The following is an 18,571-nucleotide window of genomic DNA, read 5'->3' on the forward strand; positions in this document are numbered from 1 at the left end:
CATCTACAACAACTGTCTGTCTTTCTAACAGATTGTATCAGGTGTTAATGGACATGTTGAAGATGGCTACATTAATAGAGGAGACCATCAGAGACCAGCCCATCACACCCCCAGGTGAGCATAGTGTTCACTGTATTTAGCGTTGTTATATGTATTGCTCAAACTTGGCTAATACTGGCTAGTTAAGAATAGATCTTGGGTTTGTTTTTTTGGCTGCATAGATATTACTATTTTGGCTAATCGCCAACATTGTAGTGGTAGCTCAGTGGATAAGAATGGACTTCTGACCAGAAGGTCATGAGTTCAAATTCCAGCACCACCAAGCTACTACTGCTGGGCTCGTGAGCAAGGTTCTTTACCCTCAACTGCTCAGTTGTGTGAAAGAGATATAAGTAAGTCGTTCTGGATCAGGGCGTCTGCCAAATGCTGTGAATATAATGTAGCTAATTGCACAGAACTAATATTGACTAAAAAGCATTGTAGCTAGTAGATAATTCAAGTGTACTCAGTAGCTGATATTAGTTAGTACTATTGTGACTACTAACTAATATCTTTTAAATGGTAAGTAATAGTTAACAAACATTGTTTTGGCTAATAATTAAGAGCTAATTGAGTTTTATTTTCTAATGCTGAACTTCACTGTAATTACACTTATTGCATGTTAGCATTGATGCTAATGTAAGTTCCACCATTCTGAGAAATGTTGAAATGCTATGGAAAGTTTTCTCTTCTTAAATGAACATTAGCAGCTATGTGGCTAACGCTGTATTAACACTTTCACTACACATGCACACAGACATCAGTGAAGTTTACCTCAGTGTTTGCTCTCCTCACACACCCCCACACACACCCACACACACCTACCAGTGAAGTTTACCTCAGTGTTTACTCTCCTCACACACACCCACACACACCTACCAGTGAAGTTTACCTCAGTGTTTACTCTCCTCACACACACCCACACACACCTACCAGTGAAGTTTACCTCAGTGTGATGTCACTCCACAGTGTTAGCTGTGTGTCCTGTCAGACTGGTTTATGTCTCGCATTCATGTGATTAGGATGCTGTGTTTAACACACACACACACACACACACACACACACACACACACACACACACACACACAGAGGTGTGTTCTCTGTGAGTCTAAATAAAAAATGCACACTTTATACTTCAATAGACTAAAACTGGCTAATGGCTGTGGTTGTTGTGGCTAATAGCTAATAATTATTTTTAAAAATATTGCAGTACACCTCAGAGAAGCAAAATTCGTCCTGCCAGTATTTTTGTGTCGAGTTATTCAAGTCAATGAAATTCTGTCTCATGCTAACTAGCTACCTTAAACTGTTGTAGCTAATAGCTAAACTGGATATCTAAGAAAGCTGTTGAACTTGCTTGCCAAGTCAGTACTCAGTCTTAGTGAATTTGGGTAGCTAGAATATTTGGTTATCAGATAATAATTAATTGTAAATGCAGGATAGCTAAGAAAGTTGGTGATAGCTAAACTGGCTAGCTCAGATACTTGATAATAGATAATATCTAATCACTAAAGAAGACAGTAAAAACGATGAGCTATTTTTTGGCTAGCTAAGACAGTTCATGGGTCTTTGTGAGCTAGGACTGATCTGGATAATAAATCACGACCGTGTTACTGGTTAGCTAAGACTGTTGTAGCTAACAGCTAATATCTTTGAGTAACAGCTAATAGCCAATTAATTATAGCGAATACTATTAGCATATTTTTATTCACATTTATAAAATAAATAAATATTAGATCTAGTAGTCCATTATTAAATTTATTATCTTTTTTTTAACAGCAGACATGCCTGAGATGGACACCTCGAGCCCGTTGTCGGGGGCAACAGACACCGACGAGGGGCTGGACATGTCACAGGAGGCGGGGCTTGCTGTGGAGGGGGTGGGGTCTGTGTGGAGTGTGAGCTCCAGGCTGCAGAAGGTGGTGGAGAAGCTGGTCATCACTCTGACTGAGACACAAACACGGGTACGGCAATCACACAGGGACAAAACGCTGATGTTCTGACTCCTCCCACTGGCATCACAGAAGCATAATGAGCCAATCAGAGAGCAGGATTATTTACTGAATTACTGATTTGTTCAGAAACAATCAAATGATTCCTCTGAATGTATCCATGATGACAGTGGGAGGAGTCAGTTCCATCTGCCAATAAGTATAAAGCCCTGTTTCCGTGTGTGTGTATGTGTGTATGTGTGTGTGTGTGGGGCCGTGTGTCTGTGGCCATGACCGTGTGGAACCTTTTGGGCAGTATGCAGTGGATGTTTCGAGATATGCAAAGCCTTGTCTCACTCTCTACCTGTCTCACTCTCTACCTGTCTGTCTCTCTCAAGATTGTAAAAAACCGTGTCAGTCTTCTCTGCATATCTCTTCACTTTTCACTTCAGTAGTTTAAACTGACAGGTGTGTGTGCGTGCGTGTGTGTGTGTGTGTGTGTGAGAGAGAGAGAGACAGACAGTAATGAGTGAGTAGATGAAGTGGGTTTGACCTCTCGAAAACTTCAAAGTGAAAATACTTTGGAGCCTGAATCCAGTCTGACGAGCTGCTGTGTGTGTGTGTGTGTGTGTGTGTGTGTGTGTGTTTGCAAATGGACACACCCACATTCCCTAAGGCGTGTAAGCCCTGCCCTGTGTGATGTGTGACCTGTGCACACGTAGGAACACAAACCAGGAAGTGTACACGGCTCTCTGAGCTGCTGTGTTACCAGCTCTGCTTCTTTTCTACTTCGTCTGTGTGTTTAGTGTGTGTGTTTAGTGTGTGTGTTTAGTGTGTGTGTGCGCGCGTATGCATGAAAGGTTAATGAGGGACTACACTCTCCCAGCGGAGCGGAGCGTTGCCACGGAGGCAGAGGGAGTGTTGTTAATGAGTGAAAGACAGAGAGAGAAAATACTGAAACACGACCTGCACTGGACTACTGAAGGATTGACCTCACCTGGACTAAAGAACGAGTGACAGAGAGAGAACAAGAAAGGAAGGAGGGATTGAGAGAAGAAAAGAATGATCAAGAAGGGGCATCTAATGAAACACAAACTTGAACTGGATTATTGAAGAGTCGAATTTTAACTGGAGCAGAGAACGAACGAGTGAACGAGTGAAAGAAAGAGATGGAGGGGGGGATAGAAGGAAGAAGTGAGAGAGAAGCAGAATAAGAGAACGAGGAGGAGTGAGAGAGAAAGAAGAGAGAGGGAAAACAGAGAAACAAGAAGAGATAGGTAGACTGAGAAGTTATGATATAACTCGACCTCTGATTTAATTTAACTGAGTAACTGGATGTGTGTGTGTGTGTGTGTGTGTGTGTGTGTTTACCTTAACCGTGGTGACAGTTGCTTAGCGGTACGATGCTCCGTCACACACACACTCCACTGTGTGTGTCACTGATACTCACCTCCATGCTCTGACAGACAGACAAGTAAACCGGTAGACAGACAGACAGACACTCAGACAGGATGGAGTCGTACTGGCCGTACTGCAGCTCGCGGGAGTTGGATGTGGTTTGGGGGGACGGGGCGGACATGTACGAGGTGGAATCCCGTGTCCCCCTGCCACGCCCCTTCCCTCTGACCGTCTGTCTGAACGAGAAAAACGCTGTGGTCGTCAAGACACACATCACACACCTGAAGCGGCACACACACGGACACCTGCTGCGCATCGTCACTAAGATCTCCCTCCCAACACCGCCATACAGTGTGAGTACTGAGAGTGAGACAGGTGATGGGCAGACACATGGGAATATAGTGTATATCATACAGTGTGATTACTGAGAGTGAGACAGGTGATGGGCAGACACATGGGAATATAGTGTATATCATACAGTGTGAGTACTGAGAGTGAGACAGGTGATGGGCAGACACATGTGAGTACTGTGCATGAGACAGGTGGGAATATAGTGCACATCATCATACAGTGTGAGTACTGAGAGTGAGACAGGTGATGGGCAGACACATGGGAATATAGTGTATATCATACAGTGTGAGTACTGAGAGTGAGACAGGTGATGGGCAGACACGTGGGAATATAGTGTATATCATACAGTGTGATTACTGAGAGTGAGACAGGTGATGGGCAGACACATGGGAATATAGTGTATATCATACAGTGTGAGTACTGAGAGTGAGACTGGTGATGGGCAGACACATGGGAATATAGTGTATATCATACAGTGTGAGTACTGAGAGTGAGACAGGTGATGGGCAGACACATGTGAGTACTGTGCATGAGACAGGTGGGAATATAGTGCACATCATCATACAGTGTGAGTACTGAGAGTGAGACAGGTGATGGGCAGACACATGGGAATATAGTGTATATCATACAGTGTGAGTACTGAGAGTGAGACAGGTGATGGGCAGACACATGGGAATATAGTGTATATCATACAGTGTGAGTACTGAGAGTGAGACAGGTGATGGGCAGACACATGGGAATATAGTGTATATCATACAGTATGAGTACTGAGAGTGACAGGTGATGGGCAGACACATGGGAATATAGTGTATATCATACAGTGTGAGTACTGAGAGTGAGACATGTGGGAATATAGTGCACATCATCATACAGTGTCAGTACTGAGGGTGAGACAGGTGATGGAGAGACAGTTTATTTATATAGTGTACATCATCATCCAGTGTCAGTACTGAGGGTGAGACAGGTGATGGTGAGACATGTGGGAATATAGTGTACATCACCATCCAGTGTCAGTACTGAGGGTGAGACAGGTGATGGTGAGACAGTTTGTAGTATGTAGTATGTATGTAGTGTATTTAACAGTAGTGTGCAGGACAGCAGATGGGGAGAAGCTCCTTTACCTGCTGGTTCTGGACAGCTTTGAGAAGAAATGAGATTTATTTTCCATTTTTAAGGTAATAATGAACATTTCTCCATGTTGTTTCTCTAGTAGCGTTATGTCATGAGTTTAACTGAAAGAAACCAGAGGAAATGTTTAGGAATGTATTTATTACTTATTTAAATCACCAGGAGGATGATGGAATGTAAAGGGTTGAGTCTTGGCTCAAGGATCATACAGGATCGGATCTTTACCTTTTTATTTATTTAAGATGTACCAGTTAATATGAATACAGTAAACACCTGCCACTCAGGTGGGGATGGAGGGAGAGACGGGTCGAGTGAGAGTTTATAACACCATGTCGTGTGAGTATTGAGAGTGAGACAGGTAAAGGGGAGACAGGTGAGGATCGAGACGTACAGCATAAATATTGAGAGAGGCTCTCAGTATACACATACAATATCAGCTGTAGCAAAGGTCATGCTGGTCTAATCAACACTGTGTGTGTGTGTGTGTGTGTGTGTGTGAGACACTGAGACAGGAGCTTGTAAGGTTTTACAGCAGGAGTGTAATCAAAGTCTCATGGAACAGGTTAAGTGTTTATGGTAGTCAGCACCTTCCCTCACCTTCCTGTGTGCGTGCGTGTGTGTGCGTGCGCGTGTGTGCGTGCGTGTGTGTGCGCGCACGCGTGCTCTCTGTGTAATTTACATAATTGAATTCCCTTATAGATGGTTACCAACAGTTCACGTAAACTGATTTGAACTGTAAAAACAGTTCTCACACAATGTTAATCTGTCTGTCTCTCTATCTCCTTATCTGTCTCTCTGCCTGTCTGTCTCTCTCCTTATCTATCTCTCTGCCTCTCTGTCTCTCTCTCAGTTGGAGCACGCTCGGTTAACTCAGACAGAGTTGATGAAGGAGAAGTTCAGTCATGACCAGCAAATCGCCGACTTACTAATCAGACAGGAGGAGCTTCAGCAAAGACTAGAGGAGGAGAGAGCAGCTCGAGAGAAGCTCACACAGCAACTCCATCATGCTGAAGGTGTGTGTGTGTGTGTGTGTGTGTGTGTGTGTGTTTATGGTTTGCCTTCAGTCATGTGCACTTAGAGATAATCCATATTGCGTTCAGTAAATATTTGCCGTGTGTGTGTGATCTCAGACAGGTTAAATATAATTATAAGGTGTGAGTGAACACACCACATAGCTTGGACATGAGTTAGCACCGCACACAGAGTGTGTGTGACGTGTCATGTTATAATAGTGTGTATGATGTGTACTAATAAACACTGAGTGATGGAGTTAAAATACCAGCAGCAAAATAACTGTACGGTGTGGGTGTACAGTGTGGGTGTACAGTACCGGTGTACGGTACCGGTGTACAGTGTGGGTTCACGGTGTGGGTGTACGGTACCGGTGTACAGTGTGGGTGTACGGTACCGGTGTACAGTGTGGGTGTATGGTACTGGTGTACAGTGTGGGTGTATGGTACCGGTGTACGGTGCGGGTGTACAGTGTGGGTGTACGGTGCGGGTGTACAGTGTGGGTGTACGGTACCGGTGTACGGTGTGGGTGTACAGTAACGGTGTACAGTGTGGGTGTACGGTACCAGTGTACAGTGTGGGTGTACGGTGCGGGTGTACAGTGTGGGTGTACAGTGTGGGTGTACGGTGCGGGTGTACAGTGTGGGTGTACAGTACCGGTGTACAGTGTGGGTGTACGGTGCGGGTGTACAGTGTGGGTGTACGGTGCGGGTGTACGGTGCGGGTGTACGGTGTGGGTGTACGGTGCGGGTGTACAGTGTGGGTGTACAGTACCGGTGTACAGTGTGGGTGTACGGTGCGGGTGTACAGTACCGGTGTACAGTGTGGGTGTACGGTGCGGGTGTACAGTGTGGGTGTACAGTACCGGTGTACAGTGTGGGTGTACGGTGCGGGTGTACGGTGTGGGTGTACAGTACCGGTGTACAGTGTGGGTGTACGGTGCGGGTGTACGGTGTGGGTGTACGGTGCGGGTGTACGGTGCGGGTGTACAGTGTGGGTGTACAGTACCGGTGTACAGTGTGGGTGTACGGTGCGGGTGTACAGTGTGGGTGTACAGTACCGGTGTACAGTGTGGGTGTACAGTACCGGTGTACGGTGCGGGTGTACGGTGTGGGTGTACGGTGCGGGTGTACGGTGCGGGTGTACAGTGTGGGTGTACAGTACCGGTGTACAGTGTGGGTGTACAGTACCGGTGTACAGTGTGGGTGTACGGTGCGGGTGTACGGTGCGGGTGTACGGTGCGGGTGTACGGTGCGGGTGTACAGTGTGGGTGTACGGTGCGGGTGTACGGTGCGGGTGTACGGTGTGGGTGTACAGTACCGGTGTACAGTGTGGGTGTACGGTGCGGGTGTACAGTGTGGGTGTACGGTGCGGGTGTACAGTGTGGGTGTACAGTACCGGTGTACAGTGTGGGTGTACGGTGCGGGTGTACAGTGTGGGTGTACAGTACCGGTGTACAGTGCGGGTGTACGGTGCGGGTGTACAGTGTGGGTGTACAGTACCGGTGTACAGTGTGGGTGTACAGTACCGGTGTACGGTGTGGGTGTACGGTGCGGGTGTACGGTGTGGGTGTACAGTGTGGGTGTACGGTGCGGGTGTACGGTGTGGGTGTACAGTACCGGTGTACGGTGTGGGTGTACAGTACCGGTGTACAGTGTGGGTGTACGGTGCGGGTGTACAGTGTGGGTGTACGGTGCGGGTGTACAGTGTGGGTGTACAGTACCGGTGTACAGTGTGGGTGTACGGTGCGGGTGTACAGTGTGGGTGTACAGTACCGGTGTACAGTGTGGGTGTACGGTGCGGGTGTACAGTACCGGTGGTACAAGTGTTTCACTGCTTCATTTTTCACTTGTATAAGACGTTGTAAACCTTATTCGCAGTAAACTCTCTTTCAGAAATGTCCACACACCTCATGTTACTGCACATGCCCTGTGTTAGTCCATTAGGGAATCTAATCTAATCTAATCTAATGGGTAAAAAGTTTACATGCACTTAATTAGTATTTGGTGTCTTTGCCTTGTGTCTTTGACAAACGCTTAGTGCAGCCTTCCACAAGCTTCACACAGTACGTTCCTGGAGTTTGTGCTTCTTCTTCCTGAAAAAACCTGGAGGTCATGTTTGTGGTCTTCCTTTTTCAGTTTAATCCACAATGTTTCTTTGGGGTTCAAGTCAGGCCTTGTGATGCCACTCCAACACTTCCACGTTCTTCTCTCCATGCCATTCTGTTACAGCTTTAGAGGTTTGTTTAGGGGCATTGTCCTGCTAGAAGATCCAACTGTGACCAAGTTTAAACTTCTGTCTCTTAATGCTCCTTACTCATGATGTCAGCTGTTTTCTGAAGTGCACCAGTCCCTTTTCCAGCTAAACCACGCCCACAACGCGATGCTGCCGCCACCATGCTTCAGTTAGGATGCTGTTTTTTGGATTAAAAGCCTCACCCCTTTTCCTCTGTACATAACGCTGATCATTATAACCAAGCGGAGAAAACCCTTCCAAAAGGCTTTAAAAAACTTCAGCATGGCTTTTTTATGCATGAACGTCTCAGAGGCCATGGCGGTCCAGGTCCATGCTTGGTACCTGATGCCTCCAGCTCCTTCAACAGTTCTGGGGTTGTCCTGGAGTTTATTTAAACCTTTCCGACCAAAGTTCTTTCATTCTCGGGAGTTCATATGTGCCTCCTTTCCTTACAAAGTACGGAGATTTTTATGTTGAATGTGTAAATCTTTAACTCTGTAATATTTAGTCGTATGTACTTGTTTTTATCCACGTCATATGGTTTTAAAGTATGACTTGAGGAAGGTGTGGAATTGAGGCTGATACAAGCAGCAGGGTGTAGTGTTAGAAGAGCGTAAGCGTTTTGGTTATCCTCTACCTGTATTCACTCTGTTTCTGCATTCTTAATGTTAATAATGACTGTTGTTCTCCATCATGTGCTTACATTAGTCTCTATGATCATTTTAGATTAGTCTGTTTCTAAGACTCCCTGTGTTTAGGTCTCCTGATAAACCACCTGAGGTCAGGTACATATCTTTTTATAGCAGTCTCTTTGACCCAGTATGACCAGCCCCTCCCATTCCTACACAGTCTGACCAGTACAGTATTTTTTGAGGGTTCAGCTCGGTGGTTCAGTTTGGTGAGATACTTTACTGGGTCTGTGTAGAGCAGACGTCGAGTCCTGGGATAAACAGCAGTGTGTGTGTTACAGGAGTCATTAATAAAAGCAGTGCCAGGAGTTTCATCCTGTGACCTCCGCAAGCAACTCCTTTTGTGTCTATTATGCATTCTGCTGCACAGTTAATCTGATCCACAGACCACAGGGTGTGTCTACAGGTGTGTGTGTGTGTGTGTGTGTGTGTGTTTAAATAAGGGAGAGCCATTTTATTTCAGCCAATATTCACTTTGTACTGAGATCTCACTGTCTGTTTCTCTGATTATAACAGTGATTACTGTGAGTATAATACACATTCAGCAACTCTTCTACTGGACGCCATGTTGTGTGTGTGTGTGTGTGTGTATGAGAGAGAAGAGTGCAGGCAGTGACCTGTAACAGATTGGACTTACAGTAGAATGGTTCATTCACATTTGCCACAAAAGCCTTACTAAACAAACTGCCTCTGACATGGTGTGTGTGTGTGTGTGTGTGTGTGAGTGACCTGTAAAAAGCATTTGTTTATTATATATCTGCAGGAGCACTGCTGAATATGCAAACAGATTGACTGGGAAGCAGATATGAATAATACGAATGGAAGAAGAATGACAGGATAAATGATTGTTGAAGTGAATGAATGGATAGCGGGATGAGTGAGTGTATGGATGAAGGGGCGAGTGAATGGATTCAGTTCAGTTCAGTTTTATTAGTGTAGCGTGTTTAACAGTGGACATTGTCCCAGAGCAGCGGTACAGAAATATATACATTCAGGATATAGATGTTAACTGTATGAATTTATCTCTAATGAGCTGCCAGAGGAGACGTGGTGAGAAAAAACTCCCTGAGACGATATGAGGAAGAAACCTTGAGAGGAACCAGACTCAGAAGGAACCCGTCCTCATCTGGGTGACACCGGATAGTGCGATTGTAAATAAATACACCCCTTCTATAAATGTGCTTACACTACATGCTCAAATAGTGCAGTTGTGTAAGCAGGAAATTCATTACAGTTTCTACAGGAAGTCTGTTGTGTTGAACTTCTCCACTGTTCACTGATGGAGACTCGAGTGCAGAACTGTTTGTGGTGATTGTAGTGTTAAAGCTATCACAGCATAACTGTTCATATGAACTGAGGTCCAGAGCATCTTTATGATGTTTAAGTGGAACCGTCCTCAGTAATCTCAGTGATCTTTAGTCTGCACCATGTGGGACATCCTCAGCAGCAGCATGTGACCTCCAACTGATGAGAACTCCAACCAGAAGTAGAACATCAGGATGGATCAGGCAGGTCCGGAGAACAGAAGGGGTCAGGATCAGTCAGTTCGTTTACATGGACAACAATAATCTGATATTAAGACAATAATCTGATTAAGAAACTAGCATGTAAACAGAGATTATTGATGACCTTAAGCCGAATAAAGTCATACTCGAAGTAAACACAAATCAAATTAAGGCATGTGCAGTATTCCTGTTTTAGTTGCTTTATTGACGTGTATTACAGACATGTACACACCTTAATCACTCTATTAACGTCGTGTGGGAGTTTTCACCGCATTTTGCGACAGGACACGATCACACGCGGCAGTGCTCAACCATTTGATGGCAAACAAGAGAGCACGGCTGCGTCCGAAACCGCGTACTTACCTGCTATATAGTAGGCAAAATGCATGCATCTTGGCTACTATATAGACGGTAAGTACAAGGTTTGGGACGCAGCCCACGGCTTCAAGCAGTCGTCTGTTTGCACGTACAGCATGACAAATAATTAACTGCACTTGAAGCTTTTGTAAAGAAAAAAAATTAAACATCCAAAACTGTATACGGTACCACAACGAAGACGAACTGTATGTTGATACGTGAAATTCTGGAGGGACGTCGGACGGTGTGGCGCTTTGACGTAATGACGTGTGCTGTTAATCGCTCTATGTTCTATAACATGTAAAACGGGAACATGACAGGAGTATTCTAAAAGCGACTCATGTATCTTAATCAGAGTAAGCTCAATAATTAGATTACTGCTGTCCATGTAAACGTAGTCATTGGTATCTCAGGAGTATCATTTGTAGCTCGACTCAAAGAGAGGGGGAGAGAGAGAGAGAGAGAGAGAGATTATTAGGTATGCTTATTGCCCTGTAATGGTTAAGGACAATGTAGTGTGTGTGTGAGTGAAAGCAGGGACTCTGGCAAGACTAGCTATGACATCATAACTAAAAGGGAGAACCAGAAGGGAACACAGACATGAGGGATCTCTGGGACATAATGCAGCCAGGCACTCCACCATCAACACACCTGGGTGAGAAAGCTCTTCCCCCTGCTGTGGCTTTAACTATTCCAGGTACCAACAAATAGTCTGCACCTTTTGATGAAAGTAGGCATGGCGGATCATAAAAGAACAAAAGTTCGCTCAGGTACTGTGGAACAAGACCATTTAGTGCTTTATAGGTTAATAATAGTATTTTATAGTTATTCTGGACTAACTGGAGTTTGTTTCTGCTCCTACTGGAACATCCAGACAGTAAGGCATTACAGTAATCTAGTCTAGAGGTGACGAAAGCATGAACTAATATTTCTGCATCATGTAGTGACAATATATTTCTTATCTTAGAAATATTTCTGAGATAAAAGAAGACTATCCTAGTAAAAGTAACTGTTCCCTTAATGCCAACAACATTTTCTAATCTATCAAGGAGAATAGTATGATCTATAATATCAAAAGCTGCACTAAGGTCGAGTAACACAAGCAGCGAGACACAACCCTGATCAGAGGTCAGTAGAAGGTCGTTTACTACTTTAACTAACGCTGTCTCTGTGCTATGATGAGGTCTAAATCCTGACTGATACATTTCATGAATGTTGTTCCTGTGTAGGTACGAGCATAGCTGCTGTGTACAACCTTTTCTAAGATCTTTGAGGTGAAGGGGAGGTTTGATATCGGTCTATAGCTGGACAGTTGAGAGGGGCCAAGGTCAGGTTTTTTAATCAGGGGTTTAATCATAAAAAAATTTCATGAAGTCATCGCTGCTATATAATGATTGTGTGCATGTTTCTGTGGTGGTTTTATTCCTAGTTAGTTTTGCTACCGTATTAAATAAGAATTAAGGTGGAGAGAGAGACTGATCTAGCAGCACTAAGAGATTGTCTATAGTTCAGGAGGTTCTCCTTCCATGCTGTTTGAAATATTACCAATTTGGTTTGACGCCATTTACGTTCTAATTGTCGAGTTGTCTGTTTTAAAGTATGTGTGTGATGGTTATACCAGGGTGCTAGCTTTTTCTCTCTAATTAATTTTCTTTAAAGTGGAGCAACCTTATCTAGCGTGTAGCAGAACGTTGAGTCTAAGCATTCAGTCGCCTGATCAAGTTCTTTGAGATCAGACGGTGATCCAATCATAGCTGATATCTCTGGGAGGTTACTGATGAAACTTGGTGCAGTAGCTGACGTGAATGTACGTTTTACGTGGTAGAGAGGCGAGGTGCAAATATTATGATCAATACACAATTTAAAGGAGGTGAGATAATGGTCTGAGACAACTTCAGACTGCGGAAGTGTTGCTAAATTTTCTATATTTAATCCGTATGTTAGTATCGGGTCAAGAGTGTGACCACCATTATGAGTGGGTCCGATTACGTTCTGATTGACCCCTACTGAATCTAGAATAGACACCACCGCTGTTCTCAGAGGGTCTTCTGAGTCATCAAAATGAATATTAATGTAAACAACAATTAAAGCTTTGTCTAGAGAAATAACCATGTTCTAGATGAAATCTGCAAATTCACCAAGTAATTCAGAATATGGCCCTGCAGGTCTGTAAATAATAATTAGCGGAATCGACTCAGTAGGTTTATGTTACACTATGTATGTTATACTAGTATAACGAACTTCAAACATGTTGAATTTATGACTAGGTTTGTGTGTGATGAATAGATTATCATTATAAATGGGTGAGACTCCTCCCCCTCTGCCAGTCAGATCGGGCTGATGTATATAACTGTATCCAGGAGGACGGGCTTCATTTAGTGCTGTGTACTCATCAGGTTTAATCCATATCTCTGTTAAACACGTTATATTAAACTCCTGATCAGTAACGGTTTCATTAACAATAAGTGCTTCAGACGTAAGAGATCTAATATTTAATAGTGCTAGCTTCAGATCAAAGCCGGCTGTGCATTCAGTATGATCTCATTTTATGTTAATTAGGTTACTAAAACAAACTTTCTGAATGTTTCTACATTATTGATTATCTTGGGGAACAGACACAGTCTCGATATTGTGGAACCTAGATGAGGACTCAGTGCAGCTAGCACACGGTCGGTTTAGCCTGCTTGTCTGCTCCCTGGCCTTGGCTCTGGATTATTCCAGATTAACTAGACCTGTTCCGAGACTGTTATGCTGCAAGAAACGAGAGCAGCACTTTTCTGAGTGGGATGGATACCGTCCCGCCCTAACAGGCCAGCCTTGCCCTCAAAACTACTCCAATTATCTAAAAGCCCACATTGTTTTCGGCGCACCACCTGGACCTCCAGAAGTTCAGTGACCATAACCTGCTGTAAGCTACATCGCCATGTCGCCAGCGGGATAAGGCCAGAGCATCGGACATCGCCTTCACTAATTTACACACACTCTACAACATTACTCTTAATAACCTCTGACTGACGAAGGTGTAAATCATTAACTCCTACATAAATAACTATCTGGGAAAACCTGTGCTTGACCAAGACCCTAAGATTATCTGCTATGTCCGGCGCCCTGGCTCCCGGTGTGCACCTAACTAAAGCTGCTGGAGACCCTAAAAGCCTAGCTAATTTCACCTGCATTAAAATAGAGTCTCCTATAACCAGAACTCTGTCAGGTTTGTTAGTGGGTGCTTCACTGAGGAGAGCAAACCTGTTGGACACGTGAAGAGGACAGGAGTGGTGCTCTCATGGGTGTTAGCTTTGGCTTTGTGATTATGCCGCCAAGTCATCACTCTTTCACCCTGCTGTGAGGGCTCTAATGCCAGAGTTGGGGGATTGCTATCTCCGCTTGAGACATCTAGACTTTCCCCTACAGAAACTACACTGCTCGCAGTCTCACTAACCCTCTCTAGAGTCTGGATGCACAGCTCTAATACTGCAGTCTTCTCCGTCAGAGAGATAACTCCTATACACTTAATGCGGCAGAAGGGAGAGTGAAACTACAAGTAATGAGAATGATAGCATGAAATTATTAATGAAAAAGAAAGGAACAGTATAATTTAAACACAGACACAAGCAACAAGCTCCTGGCAAACGATTCGAAAACAGGAACTACGTCACAGGAAGTGACGACGATCAGAATCAGAGCAATCAGTTGTGTGTAGTCAAGGATGAGTGGATAAGTGGAGTGATGGATGGATGGATGGATAAGTGGAGTGATGGATGGTTAAGTAGAGTGATGAATGGATAAGTGGAGTGATAGCCGGATGACAAGTGGAGTGATAGCCGGATGACAAGTGGAGTGATAGATGGAGGATAAGTGGAGTGGTGGATGGAAGATAAGTGGAGTGGTGGATGGAGGATAAGTGGAATGGTGGATGGAGGATAAGTGGAATGGAGGATGAGTGGAGTGGTGGATGGAGGATAAGTGGAATGGTGGATGGAGGATAAGTGGAGTGATGGATGGAGGATAAGTGGAGTGATGGATAAGTGGAGTGATGGATGGAGGATAAGTGGAGTGATGGATAAGTGGAGTGATGGATGGAGGATAAGTGGAGTGATGGATAAGTGGAGTGATGGATAAGTGGAGTGATGGATAAGTGGAGTGATGGATAAGTGGAGTGATGGATGGAGGATAAGTGGAGTGATGGATAAGTGGAGTGATGGATAAGTGGAGTGATGGATGGATGGATAAGTGGAATGGTGGATGGAGGATGAGTGGAGTGGTGGATGGAGGATGAGTGGAGTGGTGGATGGAGGATGAGTGGAATGGTGGATGGAGGATGAGTGGAATGGTGGATGGAGGATGAGTGGAATGGTGGATGGAGGATGAGTGGAGTGGTGGATGGAGAATGAGTGGAATGGTGGATGGAGGATGAGTGGAGTGGTGGATGGAGAATGAGTGGAATGGAGGATGAGTGGAATGGTGGATGGAGGATGAGTGGAGTGGTGGATGGAGGATGAGTGGAATGGTGGATGGAGGATGAGTGGAGTGGTGGATGGAGAATGAGTGGAATGGAGGATGAGTGGAATGGTGGATGGAGGATGAGTGGAGTGGAGGATGAGTGGAATGGTGGATGGAGGATGAGTGGAGTGGTGGATGGAGGATGAGTGGAATGGTGGATGGAGGATGAGTGGAGTGGTGGATGGAGGATGAGTGGAGTGGTGGATGGAGGATGAGTGGAGTGGTGGATGGAGGATGAGTGGAGTGGTGGATGGAGGATGAGTGGAGTGGTGGATGGAGGATGAGTGGAATGGTGGATGGAGGATGAGTGGAATGGTGGATGGAGGATGAGTGGAGTGGTGGATGGAGGATGAGTGGAATGGTGGATGGAGGATGAGTGGAATGGTGGATGGAGGATGAGTGGAGTGGTGGATGGAGGATGAGTGGAGTGGTGGATGGAGGATGAGTGGAATGGTGGATGGAGGATGAGTAGAGTGGTGGATGGAGGATGAGTGGAATGGTGGATGGAGGATGAGTGGAATGGTGGATGGAGGATGAGTGGAATGGTGGATGGAGGATGAGTGGAGTGGTGGATGGAGGATGAGTGGAGTGGTGGATGGAGGATAAGTGGAATGGTGGATGGAGGATGAGTGGAGTGGTGGATGGAGGATGAGTGGAGTGGTGGATGGAGGATGAGTGGAATGGTGGATGGAGGATGAGTACAGTGGTGGATGGAGGATGAGTGGAATGGTGGATGGAGGATGAGTGGAATGGTGGATGGAGGATGAGTGGAATGGTGGATGGAGGATGAGTGGAGTGGTGGATGGAGGATGAGTGGAATGGTGGATGGAGGATGAGTGGAGTGGTGGATGGAGAATGAGTGGAATGGTGGATGGAGGATGAGTGGAGTGGTGGATGGAGAATGAGTGGAATGGAGGATGAGTGGAATGGTGGATGGAGGATGAGTGGAGTGGTGGATGGAGGATGAGTGGAATGGTGGATGGAGGATGAGTGGAGTGGTGGATGGAGAATGAGTGGAATGGAGGATGAGTGGAATGGTGGATGGAGGATGAGTGGAGTGGAGGATGAGTGGAATGGTGGATGGAGGATGAGTGGAGTGGTGGATGGAGGATGAGTGGAGTGGTGGATGGAGGATGAGTGGAGTGGTGGATGGAGGATGAGTGGAGTGGTGGATGGAGGATGAGTGGAGTGGTGGATGGAGGATGAGTGGAATGGTGGATGGAGGATGAGTGGAATGGTGGATGGAGGATGAGTGGAGTGGTGGATGGAGGATGAGTGGAATGGTGGATGGAGGATGAGTGGAGTGGTGGATGGAGGATGAGTGGAGTGGTGGATGGAGGATGAGTGGAGTGGTGGATGGAGGATGAGTGGAATGGTGGATGGAGGATGAGTGGAATGGTGGATGGAGGATGAGTGGAATGGTGGATGGAGGATGAGTGGAGTGGTGGATGGAGGATGAGTGGAATGGTGGATGGAGGATGAGTGGAATGGTGGATGGAGGATGAGTGGAGTGGTGGATGGAGGATGAGTGGAATGGTGGATGGAGGATGAGTAGAGTGGTGGATGGAGGATGAGTGGAATGGTGGATGGAGGATGAGTGGAATGGTGGATGGAGGATGAGTGGAATGGTGGATGGAGGATGAGTGGAGTGGTGGATGGAGGATGAGTGGAGTGGTGGATGGAGGATGAGTGGAATGGTGGATGGAGGATGAGTGGAGTGGTGGATGGAGGATGAGTGGAGTGGTGGATGGAGGATGAGTGGAATGGTGGATGGAGGATGAGTAGAGTGGTGGATGGAGGATGAGTGGAATGGTGGATGGAGGATGAGTGGAGTGGTGGATGGAGGATGAGTGGAGTGGTGGATGGAGGATAAGTGGAATGGTGGATGGAGGATGAGTGGAGTGGTGGATGGAGGATGAGTGGAGTGGTGGATAAGTGTTAATTAATAACTGGGTCAGTAAATGCATTAATAAATAAATATGTGTGTATAAATGAATTGTGCTGAATGTAATCATGGTTGCATGTGTGTGACTTTCTGATTGGTCGGACCAGGTTTGATTGACGGGTATTCAGGTGAGAGGCGGGTCCTGGAGGAGCAGGTGCGTGAGGGGATGACACTGCAGCAGCAGCTGGAGGCGGAGCTTCAGATGACCAACAGCCAACTTCAGGAACTACAACAGGAGAGACCCGACTTCAGTGAGCAGCAGGACCTGTTACTACGGCAACAAGACTCCATGACGGGTGGAGCCACAGAGGCAGAGCTAAGTATGTTACACCACATTACACACTCCTCACACACACACTCACACATTCCTCACGCAGACACAAACACACACACTTCTCTCACACACTCCTTACACACACACACTCACACTCCTTACACATAATCCTTATACACTCATCACACACGCGCTTCTCTCTCTCACACACACACACACACACACACACTCCTTACACACTCCTCACACACATACTCCTCACATGTAAGTCTAATGTATTTATTACAGAGGTTGTGAAATGTGCAAAGCATTATGGGTACTAAAGTGTCTCACAACTTCTATACACTCTATACCCACCCTACAGGCATGATATAATCTCTCTCTCTCTCTCTCTCTCTCTTTTTCTGACTTTCTCTCTGTCTGTCTGTCTGTCTGTCTGTCTGTCTCTCTCTCTCTCTCTCTCTCTCTCTCTCTCTCTCTCTCTCTCTCTCTCTCTCCCCTTGCAGAATTGTTTAATATTCTGAATGTACTCTGATTTACTGTCTCTTTCTCTTCAGGCCTAGTTGAGGCTGCAGTTGATGATGCACCTGAGGCAGGTGTGTGTCCACCATGAGCATGGCCACTGACCCCGCCCATTTTTACTGATTCACTAATGAGCTTGCTTGCTATTGGCTTTCACTGCTGAACTAACGGCTAAACGACTTTTATTTAACCATGACACGCTGCATAAACAGTTTGTTTTCATTTTAAGGTTGAGGCTACGATGTTAGCATGAGCACTGATGGTTGCTGAAATAGGACATATTTATTTTCTTTCTTGTTGCTTGAGAGCACTGCGGGGCCTGGACATTGCATCTCCTTTCAGTTTTTCAGCTTCCTGTTTGCACTGTTCTTGATTTTTGTTATTTTATTTTAGTCCATTTTAATGGTCACCCCATTTGCTTCACATGCTGGGATATGCACTCTGGGTATTCTGTCACCACCATCACTGGTGTTGGGGGGTCATGGGACGAGCTGTACAGGAAGTGGGAATGGTTGTTTTTGGAAGCGGGACATTTACTCTGACTGGGATGCTGCACTTTCAAAAATACCAGAGATCCCAAAATTTGTACTGTATCATCAGTTTGGCACTGACTCTAACAATATAGTGATATGTATTTATTGCTAGTGATATGCAAATGACTTATACGGATGATTAGTCATGATATG

General features: G+C 45.5%; 1 protein-coding gene across 10 annotated transcripts in view; it reads left to right on the forward strand.

Moving 5' to 3' along the window:
* Window positions 1-18,571, forward strand: part of akap9 (A kinase (PRKA) anchor protein 9) — a 91,809-nt gene that overhangs the window by 39,977 nt on the left and 33,261 nt on the right. For 7 of the 10 annotated variants that reach the window (XM_053640872.1, XM_053640875.1, XM_053640879.1 and 4 more), the window contains 5 exons: window positions 32-114; window positions 1,819-2,003; window positions 5,698-5,860; window positions 17,197-17,409; window positions 17,921-17,959. In XM_053640872.1, the coding sequence (XP_053496847.1) occupies window positions 32-114; window positions 1,819-2,003; window positions 5,698-5,860; window positions 17,197-17,409; window positions 17,921-17,959 (683 nt within the window). The remainder of the gene's footprint in view (window positions 1-31; window positions 115-1,818; window positions 2,004-5,697; window positions 5,861-17,196; window positions 17,410-17,920; window positions 17,960-18,571) is intronic. The other 3 variants (XM_053640877.1, XM_053640882.1, XM_053640873.1) reach the window with 2 other exon arrangements.

The sequence above is a fragment of the Ictalurus furcatus genome, chromosome 14, assembly GCF_023375685.1.
Source record: "Ictalurus furcatus strain D&B chromosome 14, Billie_1.0, whole genome shotgun sequence".
NCBI lineage: Eukaryota > Metazoa > Chordata > Actinopteri > Siluriformes > Ictaluridae > Ictalurus > Ictalurus furcatus.